Below are 14,944 nucleotides of genomic sequence, written 5' to 3' on the forward strand. Positions count from 1 at the left end.
GACGAGCGAGGTGCCGGATGTGAAGAGCGGGAACGCGGAGTCGCGGAACCTGAGGTGAGGGCTGACCTGGGGCGGGACCAGGTGGGGGTCGAGGTCTGGCCGCTCCCCGGGGTGGGGCCCTGCGAGGACTGGACGGAGGGGCCGTTTAGCGGAGATAGGGCTGGGGGCGGGGTCCGAGGTCAAGGGCGCACTCTGGAGACCAGGCGGCGGGGCCGGGCCTGCGAGGGGTGGGACCGCGGGCATTTAGCAATCGGGAGGCGGGGTCCGCGGGCCTGGCGGGAAGGGCTGAGGAGGGCACGCAGTGCCGAGGGTGCGGAAGGCCTTGCGCCGCGGGGCGGAGCGGCCGCGGCTCAGGGGTGAGTAGCCGGGCCCGCACTTGGGGGGGCGCGGGTGGAAGGCGAGAAGGGGCTTTTATTTAACGTGCGCTCGGGGGGAAGTTAGCGGGTGCTGAGCTGCAGCTGCTTCCAGCCCCAGCGGTGGTTTTGCCCTGAGCCGCTCCTCGGCGCGCGGCCGTGCCTCGGGATCGCGGTGGGTTTTACGTGTAAATGTCGTTAATGTCCTTTATTTCGTGACGATAGTTGTACTGAATGGGGGTGTTAGTTTTTCTTCACTTTGTACCTAAATGGGACTTATTTTTTGTATGATTATCTTGACCGTAAAAAAACGTAAGGACGCCGCTTGCGCGCCCGCTTCCCGCCCGAATTCGCCCGAGAGCGGTCTTCGCGCGTCTACACTTCCGTTTCCTGGCCGCGCGCCCTCCCCAGACCCGCCGGCGGCGGCCGGGGCTTTGGGACCCGGGCCTCGAGCCCGTTGCCCGCCGGTAACACAGTTACCGACTGCCGTGGCCGGTCTCCGCCGCCCCCTCGGGCGCAGGGCGTCGCGAGCTTCCGCCCTGGGGGACTGGAGCGGAGGCCAGGCCGAACGTCCACCTCGGCCCTTGTCCGGTTCTGGGTCCTGCAGGCCTGCGGCGCGCGCTGGGGCGGCTGGGTTCTGCGGGGGCTGAGGTGCCGACCCTCCGCGGCGCCGTCCGCCCCCCCTCGCCCCCCCCGCCCCCGTCTCCCCGCGCTCCCCTCCCCCAGCCGGAAGAGGCCGCGCAGCGTTTCTCGTGGGGGAGGGGCGGCCGGCTCCCTCGTGGCGTGCGCACCGCGCATTTTCCTTCCCGGTGACTTGCAGGGACGGCGTGTTCGGCAGGTAATGCGATTAATTTGCCGCCCCGAGAAACGAGCGCGCCTCTTCCTAGTTTTCATGGCTTTTGGGGGGATTTTGGGTCTCTTGGCTTACTTTTGAAGTTTTTGCTTGTGGTTCGAAGGCCTTCGGAGGTGGCGGGGCCGCGCGCGTCGCCCGGGCCTGGGCGGGCTGGAGCCTGTGGGCTGGCGCCACAGAAGAGTTCTCGAATCCACCTCTGAGTTTTAAGAAAATGACCTGAATTTCTTTCATATTCGTGTAATTATTTTACTTTCACAGGGTTTGTGTGTCTGTCTAGAGTGGGAATACTGGTTTTCAGTTAAAAATATATTTGTGACAGGTAGTGGTTTCAGTTCTAGTTTGTAGGCGAGGTTTTTTTTAATTGAAAAATAAGCCGTTAAGTTTTCACCGAGTGGTGGGAGATACTGGTTTGGTTTTTGGTGTGTGTGGTGTTTTTTTTTTTTTTTAGATTGTTGAAAGGGTCCTTAAACTATTCAGATAAAACAGGACTGGGATAAAGAGAAAATTTTTATTCAAATGTGGTCAGGAAAGGGTACCTGAAGACTTTTCCTTGGGGAAAGGAGACCTGACTATTCGTGGTGGACCTGAGTACTTAGAGTTGAAAAGTTTATAAAGTAAAAATAGTGGCATTTCTTCTCTTTTTAGAGACAGTTTTGCACTTGCCAGGATTTAACTACATTTAACGCAATTTAACTACATTTTCTAATCACAATCTCATAATCACTTAAAATATTGGTGTTAAAATGGAGCCTGGGGACAGGTCTTTTTCCTAAAGAGAACATTTAGAAAATGTTCACCTTCCTGAGCTTTTTTCCTTAGAGAACGCTCCCCTTTTCCCAAAGGCAACACACTAATGCCTCAATTTGGTTAACATTATAGCTACTCCTTGACTTTTTTATTCATAAGTATATTTCGGTTTGTATATTATTTCTAATGGCTCTTCGAAAACCGTAATACTATAATAGTCTGTGACTATACATGATTCTTATTTTGTAAAGGTTTAAATTGTGTTCCAATTTTTATTATTTGGTAGACATGTTTAATTCAGAGAAAGCCAAAAGAAGTACAGTATACACATATAATAAAGGTTTAGGGTGAAGATAAGTGTAACAAGGCCACATTTTACAATTTTGAAGTACATAGTATTTACATAAATGGCAATTGCTATAAAAAATAATTTTAGTAATATTTTTAGTCTTTTCTATACTAAGTCATCAGTCTGTATTTTGCACTGAGAGTACATCTCATTTTTTAGCAGCCACATTTCAAGTGTGTAAAGTGGTCATTGTAAGCAGTGATGCACAAGAGAGCACCTGCTTTATTTTACTTTGTGTTCCACAAAAATCAGGTTGTCACACTTTTGTTCCCCACTTTTATTTTGCGATTGTATCTTCAAGATATAATTTTAATTATACTATTTTTTTAAGTGGTTTTCAACTTTTAGGGTTTAATTTTATGCAATTTTTAGGAAAAATAACTGTTTGCTCTCTTCCCTGGAAAAAAGAAAAAAAAAAAAAAAGAGGGGGAAGTGCTGTTAAGAGCTTTGGTGGCCTAGAGGGGTAAGGAAGGTAGTTGCCCCACCAAACCAAAGGCTGACCATTCAGAGATCACTGGCTGCTCCTGAGGTAGGGGGTGGAAGGTAGAAAGGAAAATAAATTAGATGATTAACAATTTTTAAAAACCCCCAAAACCTGTTGAAAGGCACTTATAAGTCAGAGACAAGAGTAAGGTAATAAATGAGAGCAACATAATGATCTCTTCTTTTGACGTAGCAACCATTGATGAATCCCCAAATTAATTTTGTCATTGATTTGCAAATTAGTAATTGTATATTCGTGATGTTGGGAGCTTTGATGGCTCCACCAGCTGCCCTACAGGGGAAAGATCATCAGTTTATAGCCTCTGAAAATTTCTGGAGGGTCAGTTGTGATTTGGTTCTAGCATTTAACCCCATTCTGATATTTTTCTCATATCAAGTTTTTTACTTGTTATTTTTATTTCCCCTGGTATAGTTATTTCTTTGATGGGGAATTTTTTACACATTTCCAGTGTAGGCAGTGATGCATCTGTTTCTATGTGTATCTTGGAGCATCTATCCAAAAATGGAGGGAAACTCCCACAAATTTTATTAACTTATTACTATGTTAGTAAGGCAATTTATTTATTTTTATTTTATTTTATTATTTTTGTGTGCGTGTATTGTCAAATCAGATCTGACTGGTACAGGAGGAGATGATTGACTGGTACAGGAGGAGATTGTCCCTCCTCCCCCATCAGAGCATCTGGTGGATTCGACCTGTTGGCCTCTGGGATTGTAGTTGCAGCTCCTTGCCACTAGGCCACCAGAGCTCCCCTTAGTAAGGCAAATTATAATAGTTGCTTAACAGATAATTCCTGACAGCATTTGATTCCTAGAATGAACCTGAGTTAGTCATGATTTATTATTAACGCATGTGTTTTCTGAATTCTTGTATGTGAATTCATGACAGAAAAAGAGTTCCCAATTGGTTATGGATCTAAATGTAAAGGCAAAACAATAGAACTTTAGAAGTTAAGAGACAAGCGTGATTTGGGGCTGGATCTCTAGGGTCAAAAACTAATGGCTATGGAGGAATTAAAATGATACCCTTTAATGAAAAATGCTGAGTACTTCATTTCCCTTGGTTTACAAAGATTTTTCTTACTTTACAAGGATTCATCAATGAGTATTAAAGAATTTTTCTTACGATCTATATTGTAGAAATATGATGTATTGGCTTAGTTATCTTGGTACTGCTTAACAGTTAAAATTCATACACTTGTATATGTAATTTGCAGGTATTCCCCCCAATCAGTACACGATATAGTGTCTTTTGAAGAACAATTTTTATATATGGCTAAAGTTTGTTTCCTTGCTTGTGTTTTTGGTGTCATGCCTAAGAAAATATTTTCTAATATCAGAGATTTAACCTCATTTTATATTTAATCCCTGAATCTTTGGATCTCTTACGGTTTCATAGTTACAGCTCCTTTAGATCTTTTTCGCTCCTTTTTTGGGAAATATTTTTATTACCTAGCCCTGCTTTCTTTTTGCACGTTTGTATATAGTACTAGTTGTTGAAAAGTAATTTTCCACTGAATTGTCTTGGCAACCTAGTAAAATCATGTGTCTGTAATGTTTATTTCTGCACTGTAAACTATATTCGGAATTAATACTTGACTTACATTGTGGATTTTTAACTTCGAAACTTGAGTTTTTTTCAAGGTTGTTTGATCATGGTCATATATCTTTCAGGATAAATTTTTTAAAAAAACATAAACACAGTAAATATGTAAGAAATCAAGTTTGGACCCATTATATGTCAATCTCCTGGGAATTTTCAGAGGCAGTAAACCACCAAAAGGAGATAGCCTGCCTTTGTCTCTTGGAGCACCTGGAGGATTTGAAACACCTTCCAATTAACAACTCTTTATCACTAAGTCACCAGAGCTTCCCTAGTATGATAAGAGAACGTTTCCTTAAATTTTACTTTTTTTTTCAGTAGTTAATCTATTTCTAGATCTCTCGTTTTTCAAAGCAGCTGTCTGGTACCATATAAGAATAGTTTGTGCATAAGTTGTTTCTTTTGCAAAACTGTTTCTCTTTTTTAGACAGGAATTTTACCAGCATGTGGTTAGGTTTGTGTTTTAAATTTCCTGCTTAGAAAGACAGAATTCAGCTTATTTTAAGCCAGCAATTATTTGCCTCCCTTCCCCTTCCAGCTTAATTCATCTGTAGCTTCCCCCACTTTTTTTTTTTTTTCTTTGCTTGTTCATGGTATTCTTCCTGTCCCTGTGTTACGTCCTCCAGATTTCTTATTTCTCCCTTTGTGGCTGCTTCTCTTTGTTTTTAAATTATTTCTTCCCACTTTTAGGTTATTCTTCCCACTAATTACTTGTATGAATTTTAATAGCAAATTATTTTATTGTATATCTGGAATATGCTCCCTCCCCTTATTCTTCCCATAATTACTTGTATGAATTTTAATAGCAAATTATTTTATTGTATATCTGGAATATGCTCCCTCCCCTTGCTGTTGAAATATTTATGATTTTGTCCAGAATTTTTTCCTCCTTGAAAAGAGCTTGCTGTTCTGCTATGTGAAATTCCTCTGGGTGCTAGGGCCTATCTCATGAACATTTCTATTTTCCTTTCAGTTGGCTCTGTTCTTTCCAGATAGAAATTATGTCCTCTGAGCATTCTACATTGAACAGAAGTAGCTATAGTACCAGACTCCTATGAGAGTAAGCTACATAGAATTTGTGTGTCTGGCGATATGGCCCCCATGGAAACACCTGGTGGGATCTCCAGGCCTACTCCAAATTTGGGAGTAATGGAGGGAGAAGCTAGGCGGCTTTGGAGTGTACCTTTAACAGAAAGCCTACAACCACTGTTATTGTCATGTTTCCTATTTAGAATTCAAAGGATCATAATCCATTTGTTAGCTGTAAATTTGGGGGCTTGTGTTCTTTAAAGTTAAAGGCTATGGTCAAATACACATTTCTGCCTTTTAAATTTTCCAATGTGACCTTAAAATTGTCAGATGCAAGTAATGAACATTCTCTTTGTTGTTGGCTGATAATTCCATTTGATGATTTTTCCTCCCAATTTGTTCCCTGTTCCGAGAAAGAACTAAACAATCAACTGTTCTTTCACTCTTCTGTTTTACTTACCTGCCTTCATATTCATAACAAGCTTCACCTGCAGGGCATTCCTACACTTACCCCTCCAAAGTTGCATTTTTCTGGTCATTACACACTGGGAAATAACACCCAGCCTCCTGCAAAGTGCTTGCCAGAATCTTCTCTTTCTGAGGAAATCCTTCTACGTTGTCAGCAGGTATTCCAGGGGTTTTCTGACCGTACAACTTTGAAAATTATACCGGGAGAGAATGTTTTAAAATCTTACAGACAGCAGTTACTGCCAGTTAAATCTTGGCGACATCTGCATTTTTTCTGAGTTTTGGTGGGATGTCAGCTCTTCGACTCTAAAACCTTACTAACCATAACTTGGTCTTGCTTTCTGGACCGTAAAGATGGTGAAACCATACCTTCTTGAGAGCAAGGTCCCCATGTCCTGTTTAGTATCTCTAAACAAAGATGAGTTGAAGTTAAAATTAACCCTGGTTATCTGGATTGCATCCCCCTCAGGACATGTCTAGCCATTTTCGTGTTGAGAAGCACATTCTGTCAACTCCTGCTACTTAGAACAACGCAGGGGAACAGATTAGAGGCAAAGACTCAGCTCCAGCCCGGATGTATTGTGCTGCCCTCTCATGAAAGATCTTACATGACCTGTGTGTACGCTCATGTTTGAGAACCAATGGTTTGGAACGAGGCACAGTTTAATAATTGGGAGAAAGTTAAAAATTCCCCAGTTATACCCTTATAAATCAGAATATCTGCATTTTGGACCCAGGGATGGTATTTTCAGTATCTACTCCTGGCTCCATTCTTAGGAGAAAACCTTTATGATGAGGTGAGGTGTGTTTTAACAATTTACTGGTGCTTATTAGAATGTAGGTGAGGTTTTTATTTGGTCTTTGCTCCCTAACTGATGTGTTTGCTGCTGTCTGAAAAACCAATGAAAGAATAAGGAGCTAAAGTCTTTTTTAAATTAAAATAGGTCAGATAAAGTAGGATGGCTGGATTCTGCCTTTTAGAACTGGTTTTTAGGGGTTTTTTTTCCCCTCCTGAAGGAGAGAAGTTGAAACTCTTTAAAAACCAGTTCAAAGACATAGTATTTCTCAATAGATTTCCTAATAGCTGCAGTTGTTACCCAGTTAGTTGTACTCTAGAAGTAGAGACAAAAGTGACACTTTTTAGGGGAGCTCTGGTGGCCTAGTGGCAAGAAGCTGCAACTACAATCCCAGAGATGCACGGTTCGAATCCACCAGATGCTCTGCCGCGGAAGGAGGGGCAATCTCATCCTGTACCAGTCAGATCTGATTTGATGGTACACACACAAAAAAATAATTAAAAAAAAAAAAAGTTAAAAAAGTGACACTTTTAAGACAAGAGAGCCTCGGCTGTTGCCCTAGGGAAAGGCAGAAGAGCCTTCCAGGTTCAGGTATATTCTAGCAGACCCTTTATTAAGTGATAACAGAAAAACATAGACATTCTGGAATAAGGGAGAACTTTTTGTAATAGTGGTAGATATATATGATATAGGGACAAAGCACTGGGAAACAAATCTGCCATCAGTGGACTGAGACTCGAATGGATCAGATGGATCAGAGATCTGCCCAGTCCTTGACTTGTTTATTGCTGGAGTCACCCTGTCACTTCCTCTTGTCAAAGGTCCTTTCTTATGATGTGTCTCCACCTTTCCAGGCATAATGTCCTTCTCCAAGGACTGACCCCTCCTAACAACATGCCCAAAGTAATTTTGCTGCCCTTGCCTTCAAGGAGCACACCCTTTTGTTCTCTTGGAACTCTATGGGATGTTCAGTTCTAGTCTTTTTTTTTTTTTTTTGGGTGGTGACACAATCATTTATTGGTCTTAAATAATTTATTCCTGATACCTGATATTACAAACTCTTGGGTCTTTGAGATACGCAGGATCCTTGTATGTAACTGACATAAATCCGATTTTTTGAGACCTCTTAATTGCTTTTGTGATTTCTTTGTTTCTTCCACAAAGACCTGTTATGTGCCTTCCATACATGCATCCGGTAAATGGAGAAATAAACTGAGACAAAAGCTGTACATTCTTATAATCTACACGTTTTTAACACAAGGTACATTTTTTTAAGAGGTTCCTTATAAGGATTCTCCGTTGGAATGGGCAAGTCCTCATGGTTGGTCACCTGTTTATACTGGGAGCAAGCTCTTTTCCATAGCACCGAGTGAGTCCTGGAACCTCTGAGGCCGACTGCAGCCGTTAACAAATGCGTCAATTTTTTTTCTTCTCAGCACCACAAAGTGTCGCCATATTTGCCATTGCTCCTGGTTCTTCCCCTTTCCAGTTCTAGTCTTTAAAACCAAAACTCAAGTCACCTGGTTTTTTTTTTTTTACATTCTCAGTTGTTGGAGTAATTGGTTTCTGTTAAATCCCCACCTATGTTATAGGAGGGGAGGGGGGACTAGATGGATTGCAATTTCCATAAAAGGTATATAGGATTGGATCTGAGGATGCCAATACTAGATGCTTCAACTCAAGAGAAATAATGAGGACAAGACTATAGGAACCCTGGCAGGTTCCCTCGCTCTGCTGACCCCTAGGCATGGTAAAGACAAATTTCCAAATCCCAGATGGAATATGAATTTGAATTGCACATTGCCTGAGGGCAAAGCCACATGCTGATTTACTGATTAAAATTCAGATGACTTTAGAACTTAGAATAAAACTGGAGTTAAAGATCCCTATATAAACCATGTTGTTAGGTTATAGTTACTTACCTTTGACTCATAACACATTACGAACAATAGAGCTGAACTTAGCCATATCCTTTGTCATCCTCACCACCTCTGATGGGCTTGAGCCCATTGTTCTGTGCTGGTCCATGTTGTTGACAGTTGCCTTCCCTTTCTCTGGCCTTGCACCTTTATGAGCCGGGTTCCCTGTAGTAGGAAGAATTTAACATCCTTGAATCTGAGATGTTAAATCATTTGCACTTGCTGAAGTACAAACTTTGTGGGTTTGTTTTTTGGGTTTTTTTTTTGTGTGCGTGTCTTTACCATCAAATTGGACCTGATGGGTACAGGAGGAGATTGTCCCTCCTTTTCCAGCAAAGCATCTGGTGGATTTGAACTGCATGCCTCTGGAATTGCAGTGCAGCTGCTTGTCACTACTAGGTCACCAGAGCTCTCCAAACTTGGTGTTTTGACAGTTCATGGTGTATCCAGTACTCAGTCTTCTAACACCATAGCTCTACTGTCATTCTTAGTTTTTGTCCAACTTTCAGGATTTGGAATGAGGTATTCCTTAGTATTTAAATTGACATCCTTGCTCTTTAGCACTTTGAAGAAGTCCTTGGCAACCGATTTTCTCTATCCAGCACATCTTTTGCTTTCTTGACTATTAACATGGACATTGTGGATCCAAGTAAAATGATTGCCTCCAAGTTCTACTTTTTCCATATCACAAGTTGCCAGTTGGTCTAGTGGTGAAATTTTTGTTTTCTTGATGTTAAGATATAATCCACATTGAAGGCTATAGTATTTGATCTTCAGCAAGTATATTGGGTCCATAGCCTTCTTTGCATCATACTGATAAGTTTTGATATGTTATTCATCGAAGTTAATGTTCTCCACTGGGGACAGCTTTGTCACATTGTTGATAGTAATTCATGTCAAGTAAAATAAAATCTTGACAACTTCCATCTTGTGTTTATTATAATATTGCTTATTGGTCTAGTTGGAAAGATTTGAGTTTTATGGAAGTGTAATGCATAGTAAAGGAGGGAATAACATCAGTTCAGAACTGACTCATAGCTCACCCTCCAAAGAGTTCTCTGGAATGATGATCATCACACCTGAGGAGATTTCCCATTTTTCTACAGAGGGATTGATTAGTGGATTGGAGCCACCAGAGAGGAGCTACCTTTGGGTTAGCAGCTCAAGTCTAGATTACACTACCACAGCTCCCTTATATAACTGAAGGCTTCGATTCAGGACAACTAGCCATTATTGGAGGAGACTGTACTGCATCTTTCACTTTAAAATCCAACATTTTCTTTCTTTTGCGTGAATCTATTTATGGAGCCACTTCTGCCATAATTATGTACGTACATCAAGCCAAATGGGTGGTGGTGTCTTGCTATTCTCTGAAAGAGAACTCTTGTGATCACCAGGGTATGGTAATAAATTGTACTGAGCCAGCCAGCCATAAAGCACCCCAACAACTTTAATCACCCCTGAGCTGGAGTAAGTCCAGAGAGTCCTGACACTGCTCTTTTCCCCCCCCCTCAGGATAACTAATAACTGCCAGAACATCACGAGACTGGACTTCTATTATCATCTAAAAAGGTGAGGATGATGTTTTTGGTTTTGGTGTTTTGTTTTTTTTTTTTTAAATTGTAATTTCTTATTTCTCGTTGGCTTTTTAGATCCATTAAATAGAAATTTTGTTTCTAGATCTGAAGTAATTTTTATTGTCACAAGAGTTGCCTTGTCTCAGTAGGCCCAAGGGCATCTCCCAAACCCGTACACAAGCAGGATACAAATGCAGTAGAGGATCCAATGCCAAAAGCAAGTGTGTTACACATAACACAGCTTTGTTAGCCATACAAATTAGATTTTAATTCAATCAAAAGTTCAGAATTAAGCCATAAGATTTCACCAGAAGTGAAATGCTAATGTTGGAGTAAAAATTATAATTGTTTAACTGAAGTTAATTATTTCTGTAAAGAATGTACTATTTTTTAAAAAAACATTTTCTGCTTGGAAGTAGTAGGCTTATCAAGGGAACTATTTTAAATCATATGGAATGTTTTAGTTACTTTTCAACCTAACTAGGCAGGCTGCCTTGTTCTTTCAGGAGTCTTGGTGTTGGGACTGCAGTTGTCAGCAGAACAGATAAAATAGCTGCTACCCTCAGTAGGCTTGTGATTCCATTTGGAAGACTTGGTAATTTAAACAGTTCCAAAAGTGCTCTGGGAGTATAGCATACTGGCCTGAGGTGACTTTTTAAAAAAAATGTTTGGGTTGAGACTTAAAGCTAATGTTGAGGGGAGCTCTGGTGGCCTAGTGGCAAGAAGCTGCACTGCAATCCCAGAGGCGCACAGTTCGAATCCACCGGATGCTCTGCCGAGGAAGGAGGGACAATTTCCTCCTGTACCAGTCAGATCTGATGGTACACACACAAATAATTAAAAAAAAAGCTAATGTTGAATCTTTTCTTGAGGGAAGATAGATATCATTTGAGAACCATGTGTCAAATCTGAAGAAGGGCAAAGATTCTGAATCCTGAAGAGTTAACATGCTAGCTTGATAGGAAACTGGGACAGGGTAGTAGAAGAGGATAGGGAAAAAAATGTAGAGACTATTTTAGTCATTCATGTTTTACTCAACTATTGTTAAGTATGGGAATAAGGTTAGAAATGTGAGTCAGGAATACAGAATGGGGAGTGATCAAGAAATTGTTGGATTGACAGAATTTTAGATTCACGCAAAGTTTAGTTCTGACCACAGTGGTACCTGAAGAAAAGAATGGGTTTAAGAATTAAGATCCAGAAGGGAGCTGTGGGGCTTGTGGTGTTACCTGAACAAGAAGAGCTAGATGCAAACCCAGTAATTAGCTACTGAAGTTGGTGTTTCTAAACAAGAAAAGTTAGGGCAGTGTTGAATCTTAAAAAATGAAAGGAGTAACTGTTTCAAGAGGGGATTAGTTAGAACTGCTGAGTGACCAAAAGCACATGAGGTGAAGAACATTATTGAAGGTCATTGACTGGGTATGATCATGATAAGATAATAAATGATGAGAACATAAAAGGAAATGAAGTAATCTTCAATTTGAATGTATTTTCTTGATTTTTCTCTCCTTAAAACATGGCAACAGTATGTGTTCTTCGGATATTTTGGATTTATTGACAATTTAGAAACCAGAATATAGTTTCTTAAACTGTATTGCTTTCTTGCACCCTTGCAGAGTTGTTTGAGATCACTTCATGTTGACACTGTTAACATGTTTCTCTATTATGTTTTCAACATTGTCTCCTATGTTGACAAATCTTCATAAATGATTTTATTCTAGATTCCTCTAGTTTCAGGGGTATTTGATACATAGTGTTTTTGTTTTCAAACCCTTGAATTTTCCAATGTTATGAGGGAGGACCCTATGTGTTTAGTATCTGTTTCTGGGAAAAATAAACAAAACTGTCAGATAATGTTTATTAGTCATTATTGTTTACATGTAAAGTGGGGAAAAATGCTATTGCCAATTTTGTGATAAGTGAAAATTTATGTAACATTGTTTTTGCTTTTTCTTTTCAGCCCTCAGTAAGCAGATTTGACCCTTGACCTGTCAAGTCTTCCATGATGCTGGGTCCTGAGGGAGGTGAAGGATTTGTGGTCAAGCTCCGCGGCTTGCCGTGGTCTTGTTCTATTGAAGATGTGCAGAATTTCCTGTCTGAATGCAAAATTCATGATGGCGTGGCAGGTGTTCATTTCATCTATACTCGAGAAGGCAGGCAGAGTGGTGAAGCTTTTGTTGAACTTGAATCAGAAGATGATGTAAAAATGGCCCTGAAGAAAGACAGAGAAAGCATGGGGCACCGCTATATTGAGGTATTCAAGTCACATAGAACCGAAATGGATTGGGTGTTGAAGCACAGCGGTCCAAATAGTGCCGACACTGCCAATGATGGCTTTGTGCGCCTTCGAGGACTCCCATTTGGATGCACAAAAGAAGAAATTGTTCAGTTCTTCTCAGGGTTAGAAATCATGCCTAATGGGATCACTTTGCCAGTGGACCCTGAGGGCAAGATTACAGGGGAAGCCTTTGTGCAATTTGCTTCACAGGAATTAGCTGAGAAGGCTCTAGGGAAGCACAAGGAAAGAATAGGGCACAGGTATATAGAAGTGTTCAAGAGCAGTCAGGAAGAAGTGAGATCATACTCCGATCCCCCTCTAAAGTTCATGTCTGTGCAGCGACCAGGCCCCTATGACAGGCCTGGTACTGCCCGGAGATACATTGGCATTGTCAAACAAGCAGGCTTTGACAGAATGAGGTCTGGGGCTTATAGCACAGGTTATGGGGGCTATGAGGAGTATAGTGGCCTCAGTGACAGCTATGGTTTCACCACTGATTTATTTGGAAGAGATCTCAGTTACTGTCTGTCAGGAATGTATGATCACAGATATGGAGACAGCGAGTTTGCTGTTCAGAGCACAACTGGACACTGTGTCCACATGAGGGGGCTTCCATACAAAGCGACTGAGAATGACATTTATAACTTCTTCTCTCCACTCAACCCTGTGAGAGTGCATATTGAGATTGGCCCGGATGGAAGAGTAACCGGAGAAGCAGATGTTGAGTTTGCCACTCATGAAGAAGCTGTGGCTGCCATGTCAAAAGACAGAGCCAACATGCAGCACAGATACATAGAGCTCTTCTTAAATTCAACCACAGGGGCTAGCAATGGGGCTTACAGTAGCCAAATGATGCAGGGCATGGGAGTGTCGACCCAGTCCACTTATACTGGCCTTGAGAGCCAGTCAGTCAGTGGCTGTTATGGGGCTGGCTATAGTGGTCAGCAGAACAGCATGGGTGGATACGACTAGTTTTCTAGAAGCATTTGAGAAAACTTCAAATTTTCACAGGCAGCCAGCAAGCAGTGGAAAGCATTTATTACTAGAGGAAGCTGTGGGACCCATTTTGCACCATGAGTTTGTGAAATCTGGATTAAAAAAAAATTACCTCGTCAGTGTTTTCTCATTCAAACTTTCTTCTAGCATGTGATAAAGATACTGAGTAAACTATAAAAAACTTATTTTCAGCTTTTCTCAATTAACATTTTGGTAGTATGTTTCAGAGTGATGTCTGAGTTAAGGTAGTTTAAAGTACGTTAAATGTGGATCTTTGGCACCACGTTACAGCAAACACATTTGAGAGACATGCTTTTTTTGGAAAACTCAAAAGGTGCTAGATCCCTAATCCAAAGAGAAACATTTCTCATGTTTGTTCATTCTAGTTTGTTTCCATTCAAAATCTTAGGTTAAGTTTTAAGCTTTTAAAAGTTAATTTTGAAAATTGAGACACAATACTAATACTGTAGGAATTGGTGAGGCCTTGACTTAAACCTTTCTTTGTACTGTGATTTCCTTTTGGGTGTATTTTGCTAAGTGAAACTTGTTAACTAAATTTTTTTCTTAAAATAAAGATTTTTTCACAATGACTGGTATAGACTATCTGCTCACCAAGTTAGCAAAATAACTGGGTGGCTGAAGAGAATTCATATTAATACCAATGTATTTTAGCGTGAATTAAGTAATTTAGTATATCTAATCTGTCTATATTTTTAGAGTAAGGCAAAAATAAAAGTTCTATAAAATCCTTAAATATGACTGGAAATGGTTATAGAGAATACATACTGGAAAGTATAAAATCGTACTTAACTACTTAAGCTGTTTGTGACTTGTGATATATTTTTCACAGACTAGCAGTGTTCCCATTTATGCTGTAGTTACATGCATCATTATAGTATAGTTTTTAAAGTACATTGTGAGGTAATTCATAATAATTTTTTAAAAAAATACATTATTTTTCACCTTGAGGGCTATAAATGCTGCTAAATAAAATGCCATACACCTAGCATTGAAACGCAATATATAAATTTCTGGTAGCTCTGCACCCTTTTGATCTTAGGACATAACATTAAACAAAATTAAAGTTTAAAAAATTTTTTTAAAATATCCTTATGTAAACATTCTATATTTGTTACTGGTAACTGAAGAGACAGATTTAAGTGCAACATATATGTTTGATCCATTAACCCAAAAGATAGACAATTGTAATCATTCTTTGGTTGCTCTTCGTAAAGATGAATGGCCTTGAAAAACCAGTGGAGGTTAATGATGTGTGGAGTTAGACTTGAAGCCCTTGACAGCTAACTTGGTGGCAGGAACCCACTAGCATCCCTGTGAAAGGGGGGGAGGGGAAATCCATTCTCTAAAGACTTAGAAATCTTGTAGGGTAAATCTGAGTCAGTTTCAACTGGATTTAATTTTGGGTTTATTAATGTTAATGCTTGTAGCCAAAATACAGGTCTCCAAGGAT

At 40.5% G+C, this 14,944-nt stretch overlaps 1 protein-coding gene across 2 annotated transcripts; it reads left to right on the forward strand.

Moving 5' to 3' along the window:
* The first annotated feature begins 12,171 nt into the window (after positions 1-12,171).
* LOC102845294 (heterogeneous nuclear ribonucleoprotein F-like) lies at positions 12,172-14,060 on the forward strand. Of its 2 annotated transcripts, XM_006902251.1 has the most exons (2): positions 12,172-12,301; positions 12,418-14,060. In XM_006902251.1, exons 1-2 carry the CDS (start codon positions 12,278-12,280, stop codon positions 13,447-13,449), a joined length of 1,056 nt encoding a protein of 351 aa, XP_006902313.1. In that variant the 5' UTR covers positions 12,172-12,277; the 3' UTR covers positions 13,450-14,060. The 2 variants fall into 2 exon arrangements, with proteins under 2 accessions (XP_006902313.1, XP_006902312.1); XM_006902250.1 differs by having other exon boundaries at positions 12,178-14,060.
* The last annotated feature ends 884 nt before the right edge of the window (positions 14,061-14,944 follow it).

This window comes from Elephantulus edwardii, unplaced genomic scaffold, assembly GCF_000299155.1.
Source record: "Elephantulus edwardii isolate Elephantulus edwardi_28Jun2011 unplaced genomic scaffold, EleEdw1.0 scaffold00387, whole genome shotgun sequence".
Classification (NCBI taxonomy): Eukaryota; Metazoa; Chordata; class Mammalia; order Macroscelidea; family Macroscelididae; genus Elephantulus; species Elephantulus edwardii.

Excerpts from the sequence above, each read along its gene's own strand:
- LOC102845294 (XM_006902250.1), top strand. The coding sequence starts at position 12,202 with ATGATGCTGGGTCCTGAGGGAGGTGAAGGATTTGTGGTCAAGCTCCGC.